The sequence below is a fragment of the Cheilinus undulatus genome, linkage group 23 (genome assembly GCF_018320785.1).
Source record: "Cheilinus undulatus linkage group 23, ASM1832078v1, whole genome shotgun sequence".
NCBI classification, from domain to species: Eukaryota; Metazoa; Chordata; class Actinopteri; order Labriformes; family Labridae; genus Cheilinus; species Cheilinus undulatus.
Window position 1 is genome coordinate 6,163,827 of NC_054887.1, and position 19,051 is coordinate 6,182,877.

Sequence of the window (19,051 nt, forward strand, 5' to 3'; positions counted from 1 at the left end):
GGGTTAAAAGTGGAAAAAATGGTTTTAAAGTTGAAAAATAAAAATGTTGAAAAAAATGTTGTGAAAAGGGGATAAAAAATGGCAAAAATAGAAGAAAAGTGTCAAAAATGGATTCAAGATTGGCACAAAGGGGATAAAAGTGCAGGAAAAGTTGTTCAAAATGGGGTAATATCTTGCAAAAATTGGGTTAAAGAGGCAAAAGGGGTTAAAAATGTCAAAAATGAGTTTATACTGGTACTAAATCACGATTGTAGAGGCCCGTTCTCTGGGATTTTCAGGTCCCGAGCCAATTCTGTTGTCTCCTTGTGGCCTGCTGCATTATAGATAATAGGGATAGATCTCACTGGTAATGCCTAAAAATGTCCTGTGTTTTGAAAGAAAATACAAACTACTAAATTAATATTTCAATCAGACCAAAATATTTATTTAATATTTGTGTATTTGAAAGTCCGGCCCCAGAGTTTCTGTAGAGACTAAATCCGGCCCTTGTGCAAATGTACTTGATGTCCACTGGTCTGTGTGTTGCCAATGAAGACTGCGCAAGTCGATCATACAGCCAAAAATGATGCAAGTGTCCAAAGATTCAAGGAATTGAGGAGATGTATTCACATATAAAGCACTTTATGACTATAATTGACACCATGTCTGTGTGTCTGTTTCAATTTGCACGCCACACTGTTGCTCCAATTGTCCTGTAACTTCTCAGTAGACTTTAGCCTAGTAGCTGGAGAGGTGTAACCTGACTTGCCAGATGGATGAGTGAAACACATCCATCTGGTAAACCTTCCATAGACAGTGTTTGGGAAAGAGCAGAGCCTTTGTAAAAAAAACTTGGAGGGTGATTGGATGAACGTTCTGTCTGTCACATCTTTACGGGCCAATCAGAGCAACCAAACACGTGACGTCGTAGCCCCAAACCGAGGTGCGCCGCCTGCTAACGATGAGTAAACTCCAGAGAGAGCTGCAAAACACAGACCATGGAGACTGTAGACATGTCAGTACACGACTTTTGTCATTCTTCAAAACAAAACAACTCACTGCTGTTCTTTGTTCAAAATTGCAGAAACAAATTTGGAAAAGCTCTCCCTCCTAGACTATCTAGAGCAGTGGCAGTGTTGCCAGATGTACGATAACTACCATATTTATACGATAATTGTGTCCTCTGTACGATCAATAGTTTAAAAAAACTCTTAATATACAATAATTTTGCCATTTCAAATGTATCCACAACCGAACACTGTTCGAGATCTGAGAGCAACTAATCCTGTCAGCTTGACGGAGATGAGATCACATCAGCACCATACAGCACCTGACTGACACACCCTCTGCTCTCGTGTCAGGTTCTACCTGCTAATCAAAACATCACCTCTCACCCTGCTTGCGCTTGGGCCTTGCAGCTTGTGCAACATCACACATAAAAAAAAACAAAAAAAAAAAACGAAAGTACTATTTTGCGTTATGGATTCCACTCCACTATGTTGTGTGAGGCACACAGCTGCCGTCTTGTATACTCCCTGCTGCATCAGTGCTTTGTGCAGGACAGTGCTTTACTGTGGTATTTAGGTCATTGCTTACGTTTCTCTACATGTGTGATAGTTATTTGTAAAATACGATAATTTCAAAGCTGCAGTACGATATTGCTGTTTTTTTCATCTGGCAACACTGAGCAGTGGTTCTCAGCTGATCCAGCCTCAGGACCCACCAGTCTGTCTCACGACAGATCACGACCCAAGTTTCCAAACAATTTTCAACAACTTATGTTTAGTTATAAATATGTTGCAGTTTGGTGCATGATTGAACCAAAGCACCTGAAAAAGAAGAGACAAAACTGACAAATTTTATACCCTCTTAACCCCATCATTGTGTGTCAATTGTTGCCAATTTTCCAGAGAACTTGTGAGATTACTTCATTATCATGAGAAAAGTAGCTGTTTACTGCAAGAAGAGGAGATAAATTAGTTTAAATACTGATCAAATGTTTAAATTTACCAAATTTCACAGTAAAACAGGGTAAAATAGAAGGTATAAATGCATACCCAATAAGGACTTTTGCTACCATTTTTTTTTCCAGACACCTAGTCGCGACCCACTGAAAACTGCTCTGCAACCCACCTTTGGGTCCTGACCCACCAGTTGAGAACCCCTGATCTAGAGCCAGAGCCACAAGGTAGGCCAACGCTATCCTTGCTGACCAAAATCTCCCCTTTTGTCTTGAATTCAGGCTGCTGTCATCTGGTCACAGGCGCATGGTGCCAATATGTAACATGTACTAAAGGATGGAAAGTAATACGTTTACCCAAATTACTGTAATTGAGTAGCTTTTCTGTGTTGTTGTACTTTTTAGAGTAGTTTTTTAAAATCACTGCTTTTACTTAAGTATATTTTGGGGGAAGCACCTCACGTCATTACATTTTAGGAGCATCAAGTAGGCCTGCTATGTAAAAAAATCAGCCATAATGATCCCACATTTCATCTCAGAACAGCTGTTGCATTTTAGTTTAGGTTAAGTCACACACTGAGTAAACTTTAAATGACTTACTTTTTTCTTTTACTTGAGTAGATTGAAGACCCGTACTTTTACTTCTACTTCAGTGAAAAATTTAACCAAAGTAACTGAACTTTTACTTAATCCTTTGTACTTTTTCCACATTTGTATGACCAAACTTGATGTGATCTAACCTTATAAACAGTAGCCTACATCTGCATGCTGTGTAACCTGAACATTGTGGCATATGAACAATAAAAGGATGAGATTTTGGAAATTTATACCCTTCAAATGTTCCCCATACCTATGGGGAACCTAGATGCAGGTTGCAAACTGATCAGCCTGAAACGTGTTATTTACATCAGAAAATGCTTAATGACTGTTTTCAAAAATCTGAATGTCTGCCTGTGTGAGGGTTAAAGTGACTTCCTCAACTCTTAATGCAAACATAAACACTTTGTGGAGTAACAGCCTACAATTACCAGCACCCTGTTATCGCTCTGTGAATCTGCTTTACACCAAAGAATTCCCTTTGCAGCTCAGTCTATCATTTTGAGATCAATAACAGGTACACGTTTCACCAAAACACTCAAAGATCATAGTGACCACGTTTTTGCTGACTGCGTCACGCGGGAACACACGCGAGGCATGTTCCGATCACCGGATTGGTCGTGGATGCCGGGAAACCTCCTCGTGATATGTCTGCCGGTATAAATACTCGGAGCCGCCCTCTCTTTACGCAGCCCTGGTTTATGAGGGAAAATGTATCGTCTCGGCCAACAGACTCTCTCCAAGATCGCTTCCGATTCCTTTTTATCTACTGTGCCACGGGAATATTTTCATTTTACGAGACAATACAATAAAAGCTGGTCGTGTATTGGCTGATTTTTGATCAAATTAGGAACTTATCCGCACGAAAATGCCGAGGACCAAGAAGAAGAACAGCAGGGGTGAGTGAGCGGGCGGACGCATTGCTGAGGCCTTGCGTGTTTGCCTGAACCACGCTCGTGGTAGTTGTAGTTCTTTTCTTGTTGTCAGCGCGTTGAGCGCAGTTGAACGTGTTGACGGGGAGGACTACAAACGTCAGAGGCGGGCCTACGTCAAATCCGAAGCTAACTAGCTGCCATCAAACAAAGCATCACTGTCATCGACGAAACGTTGAATTACACTGAAAGTTGTCAATCTATTTACAGTTAGTGACAATGTATGTTTATTTTTTTAAGTGCTTTATAATAAACACGCACCACGACTAGCCGTTGGACGTATGAGCGAATGCTAACGTTAGCTATCTCCTTACTAGCATGACAGCTTTGGTTGCTAGGTAAAGTTTTTTTTTTGACACACAACGATAAACTTGAGTAAAATGGATATTTCGCACCTTTCACCATATTACAGGCCCTAAATACGAAAATAAATTGCTCTACAGTACATAAATTATGGAATATTGTTGGCTTGAACTCTAAAGCTAGGTCGTGTTGTCGGCAGATTGACCTCAATTAATCTTTAGCGGACTAACGTCACGAGTAGACAGTCTGTCTTCTGTTGGCTCACTCTAACAATAAATAATAGTGCCTTTAATTGTTTTACATCACGTTTTTTATTTATCGAGAAGTGTTAGGAGGAAGAAGGCGGACATTTTGGACTGCAGAGAGCAGGTTGTAAAACAGGCGGCGCCCGGTTCTCAGGAATCAGCTGTCGTGGAGGGGGAGTCCACGTCAACACAATGAAAATAGCCCCTGTGCTGTGAATAAAGCAGCCATTTATAAACATTATGGCAGGAACTTCCTCGAAGTATTTCATGGTTATATGCCAAAACACAAATAATGTGTTGTTACTCCTGTTGTAAGCGCTAAACTTCCAAACATGTCCTCTAGAGGTGAATTCAGGTCAGGCCACAGACGCCTGTTGTGTCTGGTTGCAGTGCGCCAACATTGAGGAACTTATTTGCACCTAATGTATTGTCACTAAAGGCTTTCATAACCCACCCAGTCAGTGCTTTTTGCTTTAAAATATAAAGCTATAACAGATTTTGACACCATTATAGCTGTGAATTTTCACAACTTTTTCACACTCCTTGTAAGAAACACAAAAACACCTTTTAATGATTACAAATTCAACTGGCAACTGTACAAGCATTGTGTGCTTTGGAGCCAAGTCGCAACAGGATATAATTCCAATAAATTAACAGTATGTTGTAGGTGTTTAACAGTTCAGAGGTTATGATTTGGTTCTTACCTTGGTTTTGGGGCCATGGTTTGGTACATCGGTAAAAAAGGAACAGAAAGTCCTTATTACTTCTAAACTGACAATTTTGTAGCTTACAGTTTGATCCCTCTCATAATATTGGGAACTATCTGTTATGGTTGGTACAGCCTGGTGGATTAAACATTGTAAAGAGGAAAAACTGATTAAAAAGAGATGTGTGGTAAAAAGTAACAAAGAAATGAATAGTTTAATATCTCCTGTAGAGATAAAGTTAATCAAACTTTATAATGAGAATGAAATAAGTGCATTTTAGAATCTTTTCAGGGTACCATATTTAAGGTTCATGTTGTGTGCTGTGATGCACTGATGTAGTTGTTAGTAAACAGCTTATTAAAGGCTATATGTGAGTTTAAAGAGGCAGAGGACACTGGCTGAAGTCTGCGTTAATCATGACACGTTTGGCAGTGAGGGACTACAGAACAGATGATAAACGACGGATGGGACGTTGCAACGGAGTCTAAGCAGAGCGCCAAAATACAGACTTGTAGCTGCTTTTCTAAACTGCTTATCGACTTATGTCATTTGAAATCCATTACTGTCACAGCAGAGAAGTTAATGACAGAAAGAAGCCAGTGGTCTTGTCTCTCCTCTGCAACTTCACCTGCATTTAACTTTTCTTTTGTGTGCGTTATGTCTGCCTCTTCCTCTTTGTTGGTTGTTTAACAGCAGCTAGCAGTCACGCGAACTACTATTTTTCATGCACCGAACTGTGATGGTTTTTTAATGAGATTTAGAGCAGACTTTGGTTGAGGAAAAATTGACTATTTTTTGTCCCCCATGACACATGTTTACTTGCTTTTAAGTTTCTATTTATTGAGATGACTTAAACTTGTGGTGCAACAAATCTCAAATGCTATGGTTCCAATTGGTCCACCTTACACACTAGACAGTTTTTTGCTCTCATTTTGGTAAAAGAAAACCTATGTTTTCTACTTGCTGGTTATAAATGACTTATACTTTTAAAAAGTACTGCAAGTCAAAATACACCCACAAGAATCTTCATGTGTTGCATCCTTTATTTTTGCTCACAATACAATCAATCAATCTGTTTGTGCAGTGCGAATTCACAGCAATAGTTTTCTCAAGACACTTTCCAAAGAAGGCAAGTCTTTGTAAAGTGTATTATTATTATAGAGGCCAAACTTTAATCACTGTGAGCTCAGCACTAGCAGTATTTAGCCTTGATAAACTGGTGAGGAAAACTGAACTTTGAGTAGAATCACTCATGTTGACAGCAATCTTCCAAAGCCATGCTGGGGTTGGTAAGGGGTAGGGGGTAACATTGGGTGTTTTACCATTAAGCAAAAAGAGGCAAATTCCTGGGGCCTAATGCTCTGAGGAGCCCCAAGATGTATAGGTAAGGCTGAGAAATGTATCATGCTTTAAAGATATCAATATATAATTTCAAACTAGATATTCGGAAGTGCAGGGAAATTCCTGAACTCTGTCTAAATTGCACAAGTACATTAGCAAAATTAGGAAACCCTTGCTTCCTATCATGTCCACCAACTTTCCCCAAAGTTGCTAACATATTTGCCTCGCCAGTTCTACGTAATTTTCCAAATCAGTCTCTCTTTTTTCGTTAAAGATATGACTGAAGATCATGAAGCTTCTGAACTTTTTGATACCAGTGAAACACATCTGCAAAATGTGGAAATATTGCCAATATTTTTGGGCAATTTAGACAACGTTTTCCATAAGGCATCAGTGCCAGTCGAATTTTACAGGGATCTTGCTGTTTTTGCTTTGCTCATATTTGTCTTTTGCCTGGGGCCTTCAAATTACTAGAACCACCCCTGGGGCTGGGGGTGGGGGAGAAGCAGGAAGAGCTCCCATTTTGCAGGATAGTGCTACAACATTAACAACAATGGTGGCAGTATATGAAGAATTGGCAATAACAGCCATGATTGATGGAAAAAGCAGTGCAATATTAGCATTAGCAGCTAACATGATATGGAAATGGAGAGATCTATTATTTATAATTATGCAGGTTAAAGTAGAGTTGCTCTTGCTAAATTTCCAAAAATACGAGTGTACAAGCAGTTAGATCTCTCCAGCACTTCTTATGCGATTGAGACTAATATCTTTGTTAAATTGTTTGACTTCTTCCAGCCTGAACATAATGTTGAGTTTACACAGTCAACATGCATGCCCTTGACCCTGACCACTTGGTAAATTTTCACAGATAATAAAGGCAAAGCGGGATAAGGTGTGCAAAGGACACACATTATCTAACTGCAGTGTCTATCAGAGCACCTGCGTGGAGCTGCTGTTACATAATAAACATGCACAGACCTGCTGCATGGGTTTTATTGCATTCAAGATGATTACTCTGAGTTATCCAGCTAAAGCTAACATGTCTGTCTTTTTCTCCAGGAGGGCAGCATGGACATGTGCAGCCTTTCAGCGATGAGGATGCCTCCATTGAGACCCTCAGTCATTGCAGCAGCTTCAGTGACGTCACCAGTGTAGCAGATGAAGGTATGATTCTGTGTGTGCTAACACGAGTGTTTACTCTCTCCAGTCTTGTTTTTTGAGTGCAAGAAGAAGTGGCGCTCTGCTATTGTTTGCAGTTTGTGCACGTCATCTTAAAGGAATGCACATCTGCAGAAGCCTAGCTCAAGTCTTAAATTAAGTTTTGCTGGGAAGAGTCTTAGTGGATGCATGTTTTTCTAAAGCACTTCTTTTCTTTTTCTGAATATTGAGGGTCTCATAGGATTTAAAGTAACTCAAAGAGAAGTGTATTTTTTCCAAAGTTTTCTGCCGGCCACTCAGATTAATACTGTGAAGCCTAGCAGATGAATATCCACTTACTAAATCTTGTGGTTGTTGCCAGGTGGAGAGGCCAATGAGGACACAGCCCAGGAGGATTTCCAGTACAAGTTGAAAGGGTTCATAGACAGCACTGTGGACAAGAGGTAATAAAAAGTAGTTCATGCTATTTAATAGTCTCCAGATACATGTTATGTGATCTTTTGGGCATGTAGGCTCAAACATGTCTGTGCTTTGTTTCCCTTACTGATAAGTTATTAAAGTTAAAGTGACTTGTCTGCAAAGAATGCTGCAAGACCGCAAATAATGTTGAGAACCAGCCAAACATTTATCTGTTTGACAGGTTTATACACACAGTCAGTACTTTTACACTATTGTTATAACTTCTAAGTCATGGTCATGGTCAGTCACAGGAGACGGGCACTGAGGTTTACCGTCTAGTCAAGTTAAAAATATATTAATCCAAGGAGGTGAGTCATTTTCAGCGTGTTAAGCATGATGATATAAACATGGGGATTCCCCAGCAGTGCCACCTCACCGCTTATGACATGTTGTAACTGAAGTTTAAGCTTGTAGTTATTACACATAGGCTTTGTGTTAGAGCAAACTTCCTGAACTTAGTAGAAAAATGCAAAATTAAAAAGTGTTTGGCTCACTTCCTTTGGTAAAGATTGTAAAATATCTCTTTTGAAATTAATGGTACGTGACATTATTTTAAAAAAGTCCTGTTTCAGGGCTGATTTCCAGTATGTTTGCAGGGTCTTAAAAGCTGATTGATCAATTGAGCAAAAAGTATTGAAGTGGTCTTAAATGTCGCTGTTTCCTTCTTTTATGCCTGTCAAAATTGTTAGTAGGCTAGATTTTCTGCTCTTGTTTTTCCATTAAGCTTTAAGAACAAGTGAGATTCTGATGGAGTTCCACCATATTGGACGTCAATCTGCATGCTTGTTTATATTCTTGTCCGTTAAGCAATCAATGCTCCTTTAAAGCTCCTCTGTTTCCTTAGCTATCACGTTAACTATGTGATCCAGAGATTTCTGCAAATAAATTATAGGTAATTAAAAGTTTTCTGAGTAGTGCTTGAAGGAGACGGTGTTGGAGCTGGAGCTGGGGCTGGGGCTGAGGCTGATACTCAACATTTAAAGGATTTTGCGAAGAAAAAGCAGCTTTGCAGTGAAGTATTTACTTAGTGTAATACTAGCACAACGTCTGGTTACTGTTAGCGCTGGTAGCATCTCAAAGAATGCGTTATTTCAGTGGTTCCCAATTGGTCAGACATAAGGACCCACCACCGCCTCCTTAAGAGAAATCACTACCCAAACTTTTGAAAATTTTCAGCCACTCAAATTTATCCTATAAAGAATTCACAGTTTAGACCCTAAATGGACCCAACAAAACATAATCAATCAAAGAGCCAGGCCAAAACAAACATGTTTTTAAAGAACACCAGGAAGAAAATGCATGTATGCATTTTGTTTTACCCAATTTTTCCCAAGACAGCATAGAAATTTTGTAATTTCTTAAGGAATTTCATCAATATATTGGAAAAACCTGTTTGTTACCCAAAGAAAAAGAGATGAATGAGTTAATATCTTGAGACAAACACTTAAATGTACTCATCATCATAGGAACACCTATAAAATACAATCATGTATGTCCCTTGAGGGCTTCCATACAATAGACTTTGCCACGTTTTTCCCTGTACACATTTTGTGACCCACTCAAAGAGCTTTGCGACCCATCAATTGAGAAACCACTGAATTATTATATAACAAGTATTATCTGTAATTTCTTAACTATTTTTTCACATTTTTGTCTTTCAATTTGCAAAAAATGGTACATAACTGTGTCACCAGTGTTACTCATTAGAAATTGAACATGCAACGTGGTTATAAAATAAATTTCTGGGTCTTGGAAAAAGGTCTTAAAGTATTAAATTTGATGTCAGATTTTCAGTACATACCTTGATTTTCATCTGATATTAGTAAAACATTGCAAATTAGACGTAACAGGTTGGTTGGTGCTGTGATCATGGGGCTTGTTTGTGAGCTATCTCACTAAAGCTTGCAAAGCAGTGGGAGGTTCAGCCCGTGAGCTAATTTGGACTTGCACCCTTCAGTCATTGGATCCACTGGTGGCCAGTGAGTTCTCATCTGATCAAAATGTTGTTGCTGGACTTTGGGGGTGATGGGGGGGGTAAGGTGCATGGTAGAGGGAATGAGATGGGGCTGTATGATTTTGGGGAAATAATGAATTGCAATTATTTTGATTCATAGTGAGATATGACTTTTGGTGTTAAGTGACAATTTTCTCTGAATCATAATTTTTAATGCTTCAAAAAGCTTTTTTTGTCAGTTTTTAAGTTATTTCAGACTACCAGGAGGGTGCAACAAGGAAACCGTCACTGACCAGATTGATCTTGAGATGTTTTTTCACTACCTTTCAGTCGACCCAAGTTTTTCTTTCTTTGACTGCAGCATTGGTTCCCATTCTGGGGTCTGGGACCCCCTAGGAGGGGCGCCAAGTATTTTACAGGGGGTGCAAGACTTTGCCTGCTCAGAGGTTGTCACAATTGGATTTACACTATCATGATAAATCATTTATTAACTTGTTTATATGAAGATATTTTGGCAAGAAAAACATAAACAGACCTACTTTGCTCTGTTTTTTATCAGTGACATGGTTATAAATAAGCTCTTCTCAGATACAAGCAGGGGGCTCCATTTAAGATGGGATTGGGAACTATTAGTGAATTATTTGTATGTTCATGATTGTCTATGGACCTTTTTTCTCAGTGCTAAGACCAGACAAGGGGCGCTGGATGGGCTTAAGACGGCGCTGGCCACACGGATCCTGTACGAGTTCATCTCTGAGAGGAGGATGACCATCACAGACAGCATCGAACGCTGCCTGAAGAAAGGTACCAGCGAGGATGATTAGTCTGCCTCTCATGTATTTCCATTAACATCAGTGGTTCTGAGTGTTATTGAAAATGAGTGTTTAATCAGTTTTCTCTGTAGTTGCACCTGCTTTTCTTAGGAGATGTGGTTAAGCTTATTAAATCTACTTCATACCTTAAAACCCTCCTGATAATTTTCTTGAAATTGATGTAAAAATCAAATGGCGTTCTCTATCTGTCAGGCAAAGGTGATGAGCAGCGAGCGGCAGCTTCTTTAGCCTGCCTGCTGTGTATCCAGCTGGGCTCGGGCATCGAGAGTGAAGAGGTGTTCAAGACCCTGAAACCCATCTTCAAAAACATCCTGGCAGATGGATCAGCAAACATTCAGGCCAGACAGGCAGTGAGTACTTGTTTCATTTCCTGAAACAATGGAGAATATGTATACAACAGCACAGACTGTACCAGCCACTAAGTGTGGTCTGGATTTTTCTCGAACTTTGAATGTTTTTCATGTGGAATCTGAACTTAACAAGTCGCTTTTTGGTTTTGTTTGCTTTTAGGTGGCGACAAGTCTGGGCCTCTGTACTTTAGTTGCAGAAGATGACATTTTGGTAAACTCTCATGCTTTGTTCACTGAATGAATTCATTTATTTGAATTGTTTTGTAACGCTGCTGTTGCTTGGGTTTTTGCCATAGCCTCATTCTTTTCTGCTTTCGCCTGCTTTAGGATGTGCACACTACCATGGAATGCTTCGAGAACCTGTTTACCCGGTCCTATGCGCGGATGGATGGTACGATTCCTGCGATTAATCCCCAGACAAGTGCGCTTCACACCAATGCGCTGCTGTCCTGGGCGCTGCTACTCACCATCTGCACCGCCAATCAGCTCAGAGACATCCTGCGCAAGTACGACCCGGTTTTGACCCTTTGAAATCAATTTGCAGGCCAACGTTTAACTCCATTATGTCTCATTTTAAATACCTGCAACTCAGACCTACATACAAAATGGAGTAGTTCATGTATTTTTGTGTTTCTTGCTTTTGCAGACACCTGCCTAAACTCCCAAGATTGCTTGACAGTGAAGATGTCAACATGAGGATCGCTGCAGGAGAGACAATCGCCCTGCTTTTTGAGCTAGCAAGAGACATGGATGCTGTAAGTTTGAAACCATGCTGTGTTGACTATCCAAGATGCTTTTATTCCTGCGGTCCAGCGCTGACAAAATTAGACAAAATTACAGTCCCCTTTGCATGCAGCAGCTGTAATTTAGCCCGTAATTACACGTTTACTTGACATTTGACTAAATATGATAAGCTGTTTCTTAGCACTAAATCTTTTAATCTTGACGCTTGTTGCGTCTCTTCTTTGGTTATGTAATCAGCTTTTTCCTGTGTCCTCTCAGGAGTTTGAGTTTGATGATTGGGATGAGCTGTGCGATAAACTCAACGCGCTGGCTACAGACTGTAACAAGCACAGAGCCAAGACGGACAAGAGGAAGCAGCGGTCGGTTTTCAGGGACGTGCTCAAGGCTGTTGAGGTGGGGTTTAAGTGTCATTTTACTGCTTTTTAAGTCACATTTTCCTCCTTTTTATTGACAGTAAATTGAAAGTGCTGGTTTTATTTATTCCAGGAGGGTGATTTTCAGACAGAGACCATCCGCTTCGGGACAGAGCGCATGACTATCGACAGCTGGGTCAGGAAGAGGACCTACGATGCCTTCAGAGAGTTTGTAGGCTCTGGGATGAACTACCACCTGCAGGTAAGTCTTCTTTGCAGAGCGTAACAGAAATTTATGAGCCAGTGAAATTAAAAACCGTAAAAGAGTGCAAGTCGACCTTTAGTTTAATTGCACTGCAGAATCATGGGCTTGGTTGTTTTTTTTTTTTTTTTTCTGCTGCACTGACGCAGCACTAAAACATAATGAAGATCTGTAAGTCTGCTCGATGCAGGGAGACAACACTAATGACTTGATTTAGGATAATGATGCATATTGCAGGGAAAAAAAAGCTCTGGGTGGAAATTAGTCTGCATTATGGCTGGCAGCCAGTGCTAATGCAACATTTCACGAGTAGAGATGAGACAATGGAACATATATCAGACCGAACTGCATCTAAATGTAACGATCGGGGGATTTCATTATGTTTGTGCTGCCTAATGCTGATGGTGGATTTGTTAATGAAGAATTTTCGTTTTCTTGTTTTAAGGGTAATGAATTCATCAGAGACGTGTTTGAATTGGGACCACCAATGTTGGTAGATTCAGCCACGATGAAGGCGATGAAGATCTCTCGCTTTGAAAGGGTATGTTTCTCCTTTTTAAATATTTTCTGAATACATATTCAGAGAGTTCACTTTTTCCTGTAATTTAATTCAAAAAAATGAAACGTCCATACATCCTAGATCAGTGGTTTCCAACATTTTTCCTTGGGGGCCCATCCTGCTTATATCTAAGTAAAGCAAAGAGTCCCAGGGAAAAGTGCACATCAATTTTAATAGTTTTCAACATTCATCCAAAATTCAAACATAATAGGCCTTAACACACTTACTCTAGACAAAAGATCTATGTTTAAACTATCCATTATTACAACAATGTGTCAGGGCGGCTCCTGAAAAATAAAATATGATGAAGATTTGTTAATTTTCAAGGAAAACCTTGAAATTCTCAAGTTAAAAAAAAACGTCATTCATTTACTGGAACGAAGTGATTTTTGACCTTTAAAGTTATAAATGTACGTGAACCAAACTTTGAGGTTATGGAGTCTTAATCCAACCAGTACTATCGGTTTGGTTTCTTTTACATTTTTTGGCTCTACACTGTTAAAAACCTTAAGTTTTAAAAATCGTAAATTTTTGAGTTTGTATTGTCAAAGTTTAAATCATTTTAAACTGGGAAATTACAAGTTTTTCTTGTAAATGTTTGGCTTTTTAAACTCTAAGGTTCTGGGTTTATCTTGTTAAAAAAAAAAAAACTTTATAATCTCATGAACTGATTTTTTTCCCTTAAAAATGTTGACATTTTGCTCAGAAACAAACAGATTCTCCATTTTTGTATCCTTTAGGTTGGCTGCTTTTACATTATTTTATAATCATGATTTAAAAATGCATATGTAAATCTAATTTCGACAACATCAGAGCAGCCTGGGCCCCAGGTTGGGAACCAATGTTCTGCATTTCCACATAAGGTGGAAAGTTTTAAATCTTGATGATTACAGCTGAACGCTCATAAAAATGAACTAAAAATCCACTATCCAAAATACTTGAATGTTTTGTCAAAGTCTGATCAGCTAATTAGGCTGGAACACATGCAGTGGGTTTCCTGAGCCGTCATTCTCTCACGCTGGTTCAGTACACACAACCACAATCATGGGGAAGAATGCTGACTTGACTCTTGTCCAGAGGACGATCATTAGCTGCATAAGGTCATTGCTGAAAGGGCAGGCTGCTCTCAGAGTATCGAAGCATTCATAGAAGTTGACTGGTGTGGAAGGGAACACAAGCAACAGGGATGAGCTCAGCCTTGAGATGATTGTCAAAGCAGATTCAAAAACTGTGGGGCAGTGTTAATTTTGGCAACTAAAACTATGACTAAAAATGCTAGATACCTTTTTCCATGAGAAAGCCGAGACTAAGACCAGCTAAAAAAAGATCTTTGATGACCAAAACTCGAACTAAAAGTAAGTTTCCTTTTTGTTAAGGAGACTAGAATGTAATTTAGTTTTCGTCAGATGCCTATGGTCCACAGTATTTTTCTCAACTGTGGGTAAATCAGTCAAAACATGTGTAAAGCTCTTCTGCCTCTCAGCTGTAGAGAGCAGGGATCCCAGGTTTGGCAGAGTGCATAGAATATACTAGAATGGTTTGGCACCATTTTTAGGTAGAGACAATAAATGTGTGACTAAAAGAAAAGACTAAAATTTTATCACTGTCCTTGGACAGACTAACATTTTTCTAAATCTTTTGTTTTTTTTAGATTTTGTTGACTAAAACTAGACAAAACTATAAAGGGTAGAAATGACTAAAATGCAACTAAAAGTAATGAACAGTTTAATCATACCACTAATACTGAAATTAAAAAAAACAATGAACACTGCTCAGAGGAGCTTAACAAGGAGCGGACTGAGGCTGGAATCAGTGGATCAAGAGCCACAACACAGACAGGTCCAGGAATGGATTGTAAGTGTCTCCACTCCTGAACCACAGACCACATCATCAGCGTCTCACCTGGGCCAAGGAGAAAGTCCTGTTTTCAGTAAACTTTGAATTTCCTTTGGAAATCAACGTCCCAGAGTCTGAAGGCCCAGGATCCAAGATGCTTGTAGTCCAGTGTTGGTCAGTGATGATTTGGTGCTTCATGCCATCTGCTGCTGTTGATCCACTGGTCTTTATCAAGTCCAGAGTCAACGCTGTCAGCCGTCTACCAGGAGATTTTGGAGCACTTCATGCCTCCATCTGCTGAGAAGCTTTTTGGAAAGACTGAATGTGCAAAAGGAGCTCCAACCAGTTACTGAGTGCATAAATGAGCAGAATTTTCCAGAAGGTCAACACTTCTGTACTAAAATTTCTCTTTGAGATGGTGGATTTTTGAGTCTTGTAAGCTGCAGTCAACAAGATTAGAAAAAAAAATAGTCCTAAAATGTTTCACACTGTAAGTGATGAAACTAGAAAATGTGAAGATTTCAGTCTTTGAATCAAATTATGGGAGGAAAATAAACTTTTTCATGATATTGTAAATTTTTAGAATAACCTGTACATCCTGTAAACTTACCTTGTGTTGCATTTTTGTATTAATATTCCTGTTTCTCTCCTCCAGCATCTCCACAACTCTGCTGCATTCAAGGCTCGGACCAAGGCCAGGAGCAAGTTCAGGGACAAGAGGGTGGACGTGGGAGAATTTTAACCCTTTTTTTTGTTGACCCTAGGATCTATTTATCAACCCTCCCTGCTTTTTAGATGAATTGTCCTAACATTGTTTTCACACTTAACTCCTCTGAGATGAATTTAGAGTCAAACCCTCCCCGGCTGTAGACTTGAAACGTGGCTTTGTCACAGACACTCTGCTCTGTTTTAGACAAACATTCCTTATTAATCTACATTCAAACCTACAGGAGGCGAGTGTTTTGATAATGAAACCATAGTTTTTCAGGTGGAGTCTAACTTAAATGTATCCGCACATGAATAGTTTTTGTACATAAAGTGTATATTTTCTCCTCTCTGCATTAATATCTATTTGTGGCCTTTTTTGGTTATGGACATATGAAATAAGTTATATAATTTTGGCAGCATTTTTATTTGCTTTATATTGATCTGTTTAGTTGATAGCATTGTCATAGAATATGTTAGTGTTCTAACCCTGATGGATTTGTATTCTGTTGCACTACCTTGCTAACCCTCAGCAGGTTATTTCTGTAGACTAGCGGTGACTATTTTGTTGTCTTTTAGTGTTGGTTATGTACTCTAAAGGGCAAGAACGGTGAAATAAACACTGAAAAGCTGTAAGAAATGGATCTCATTATTGGTAGATATGAGTGTGCTTAATTAACAATTTTAAGTAATCAGGATAATTTCCCACTTATAGAAATAAAGCTAAGTTTACCATATTATATGTCACAAATTAACCAAGAACTACTTGTATATTAATTGTAATAGAGTTTAATTTGTATAAAAAAAAAAAAGTGCTCGGACATGCAGTGCTTTCGGAAAGTATTCAGACCGTCAGTTTTTCCAGTTTTGTTATGTTGCAGCCTGATGCTACAGTTGTTTAAATACATTTTTTCTCTCAGTCTACCCTCGGTACCCTGATGATGACAAAGTGAAAACAGAGATTTAGTACTTTTCCAAATAAATGACAAAGAAAAAAACTGAAATGACACCTTTACATAAGTATTCAGATCCTTTACTCAGTACTTAGCTGAAGCCCATTTTGCAGCAATAACAGCCTCTAGTCTTTTGGAATATGACCCAAAAAGCTTTGCACACTTGGATTGGGGGATTTTCTCCTTTGCAAATCCTCTCAAGCTCAGTCGGTTAGTTTCAGGTCTCTCCAGAGATGTTTGATAGAGTGTAGTTTAGTCAAGTTTATCTTGAACATGTAAAATCAAAACAATGAAAAATGGTCAAACCTTCAGAAGACTCATACAGACTTTGAAAAGGGAGAGATGAAACAAAACAATGACAAGAACACATCATGATCAAGATTACATGTTCAAAAAGGAGCGGGAAGAAGTACAAACTTATTCAGTCCCTCCCCTTCTCCATAAATTATAACCATTCCCATTACATTTCCAGAATAATATTCTTTATAATTACTTTGAACATTGTTTTACAATATATAGATAAGCTACAGAGAGCAACAACCTTTAAGTTGTGTCAAAAATCTTTCTAATTCAAGATACAACTTTTTATAGAATCTTAGTACAAAAATAGAACTGTATATTAAGCTGTATCAAATAAAATCACGGATAGGTTTATCTGTATCAAAAATATAGTTAATTTTTTAAAGTCAGGGCTCTGGCTTAGCCACTCTAGGACATTCGCAGAGTTGTCCCTAAGCCACTTCTATGTTGTCTTGGCTGTGTGCTTATGATCCTATCATGTTTAAGGGTGAACCTTCTGTCCAGTCTGAGGTCCTGAGCACTGCGGATCAGGTTCTCCTCAAGGACATCTCTATCCTTTAGTAACTCAATCACAGCAGGGGCCAAAATCTGAATTCAGGTCTAACCTGAGAGCCTCACAGGGTCAACATTTAACCATGAAGTGTCAACCTCATTTTCAATAGTAATTACTTACGGGGGGAAAAATGAGCACAGATGACGAGTGATTTTGAGATAAGAAAAAGTCAAAATAAGTTTAAAGGCTCAAAATCTGATATTAAGAAGTCAGACTTATTAGTTGGTAAAAACACAAAATTAAATGCCAAATAAATGTTTTTAAAAGGCAAATATATGAAACAGAAAAACACAATCATGTTTTAAAGGTCAAAATAGTTTAAATTTTAAATTGCACGTCTGAAAGATAAGAATTGGATTAAAAATTGAAGTTAGGAGTTGAAAAGGTCAAAACCTGAGATAAAATTTGAAATAATGAGTTAAAAAGGTTAAAATATAACCTTAAAATTGAAATTGTGAAGCTTAAAGAGCAAAATATGAGATAAAAAGTCAAAATCACAAGTTTAAGTCATAATTGTGGGATGCAATATTAAAAATAAGAAATGAAAACTAATTTATTATTTCCCCACATTCCTGACTTTTTTCCCCTCTTTTTTTCAGTTTTTATATTTTAATGAGGATATTTTAAATCATCACGGTTAAGATTATATTTGTATACTGGAGGAAATCTGCAGACTTCATAGTGGTGGGCCAGTTATAATAAAATATATGAAAAAATGAATATGAATATGAATAAAATATGATGTGATCTTACGGGCCTGGTATAACTGTTCCACGTCCTTTTCCCCTCCCTCCTCTCAGTACCAAACTGCCCATATGCCCATATAGGTTTACTTACACCACAGAGTGATGCTGCCACCATCATGCTTCACTGCTGGGATGGTACTGGGCAGGTGATGAGCGGAGTCTGGTTTCCGTCAGAGGTTATGTTTTTACAAATGAGGTGGAACAGTTCATTAATGGTCTCATCGGACCAGAGAATCTTGTTTCTCACAGCCTTCCCCAGATTAATGGCTTGCAAGAATCCTGTCTTTGAGCTCTGCAGGTGAATTCTTTGGCCTCATGGCTTGTTTTTCTTCTCTGAATTGTCAGTGTCACACATTGTGTAATGAGATGAACCTGAGCTTAATTTCAAGTGTTGTTGCAAAGAGTCTGAATGCTTTTGTCATGTGATATTTCAGTTTTTTATCTTTTATAAATTAGCATTTTCCCTTTGTTTTTCATGACGAGGTACGGAGTGAAGATTGATGAGAAAAGAATGACTCTAAGGCCAAAGAACCCATAAACATACTTGACCGTAAACGCATAGTAAAAGCCCATATAACACAAGAACCATGCACCATAAACTGCAGGGTTCTTGTGTCCAACAAAGCAATCGAAAGAAATGGCAATGACAGGGGAATAAAACAGATGAAAGAATTAAAGGACATACACTATATGGACAAAAGTATATGGCCACACCTGTTGGTTATGGAAATCAAGTGTTTCAGTCGGACCTGTTGCCACTGGGGCTGTGCATCGTTTGGGTCTTTTTCGATACGGGTGCCGAATCAATACTGTGAAATTACATCGGTACCTTAACAGTGTCTGAACTGTCTTGGACTCGAGCCTGATCTCAAAAAGTATGGTCTTGTCATGGTCTCAGTGAGCTCTGGTCTTGGTCTCAGATAATGTGGTCTTGACAAAAACACTACAGGCTGGCGTGTAAGAAGTCCACAATTATGTTAGGTAAGTAAGAAAGTAGGTAAAACTTTATTTATATAGCACAAGAAATGTAACTAGGAGCAAGGCCATGCAGTACTTCATATGTAACAGGATTTTGTAGTTGATTCTGAATTTCACTGGAAGCCAATGGAGAGATGCAAGAATGTGTGTGATGCGGGCCTGGATCTGGTTAACAGTCTGGCTGCAGCATTTTGAACTGATTGTAAGCGGTTTAGGGAAGACTTCGTCAGGCATGTGTGTA

At 38.8% G+C, this 19,051-nt stretch overlaps 1 protein-coding gene across 1 annotated transcript; it reads left to right on the forward strand.

The window, feature by feature from the left end:
• Positions 1-3,207: 3,207 nt before the first annotated feature.
• Positions 3,208-15,927, forward strand: ifrd1 (interferon-related developmental regulator 1). The gene is made up of 12 exons (XM_041780758.1): positions 3,208-3,435; positions 7,127-7,231; positions 7,587-7,668; positions 10,318-10,442; positions 10,664-10,821; positions 10,982-11,032; positions 11,149-11,327; positions 11,468-11,576; positions 11,824-11,958; positions 12,052-12,180; positions 12,626-12,721; positions 15,231-15,927. The coding sequence occupies exons 1-12, from the start codon at positions 3,405-3,407 to the stop codon at positions 15,315-15,317; spliced, it is 1,287 nt and encodes a 428-aa protein (XP_041636692.1). The 5' UTR covers positions 3,208-3,404; the 3' UTR covers positions 15,318-15,927.
• Positions 15,928-19,051: the final 3,124 nt, after the last annotated feature.

Bases quoted from the DNA above. Each gene is read 5' to 3' on its own strand.
- ifrd1 (XM_041780758.1), top strand. From the start codon at position 3,405: ATGCCGAGGACCAAGAAGAAGAACAGCAGGG. The intron at 7,669-10,317 runs GTAATAAAAAGT...CTTTTTTCTCAG, and splicing joins GACAGCACTGTGGACAAGAG to TGCTAAGACCAGACAAGGGG. The intron at 12,722-15,230 runs GTATGTTTCTCC...TCTCTCCTCCAG, and splicing joins AGATCTCTCGCTTTGAAAGG to CATCTCCACAACTCTGCTGC.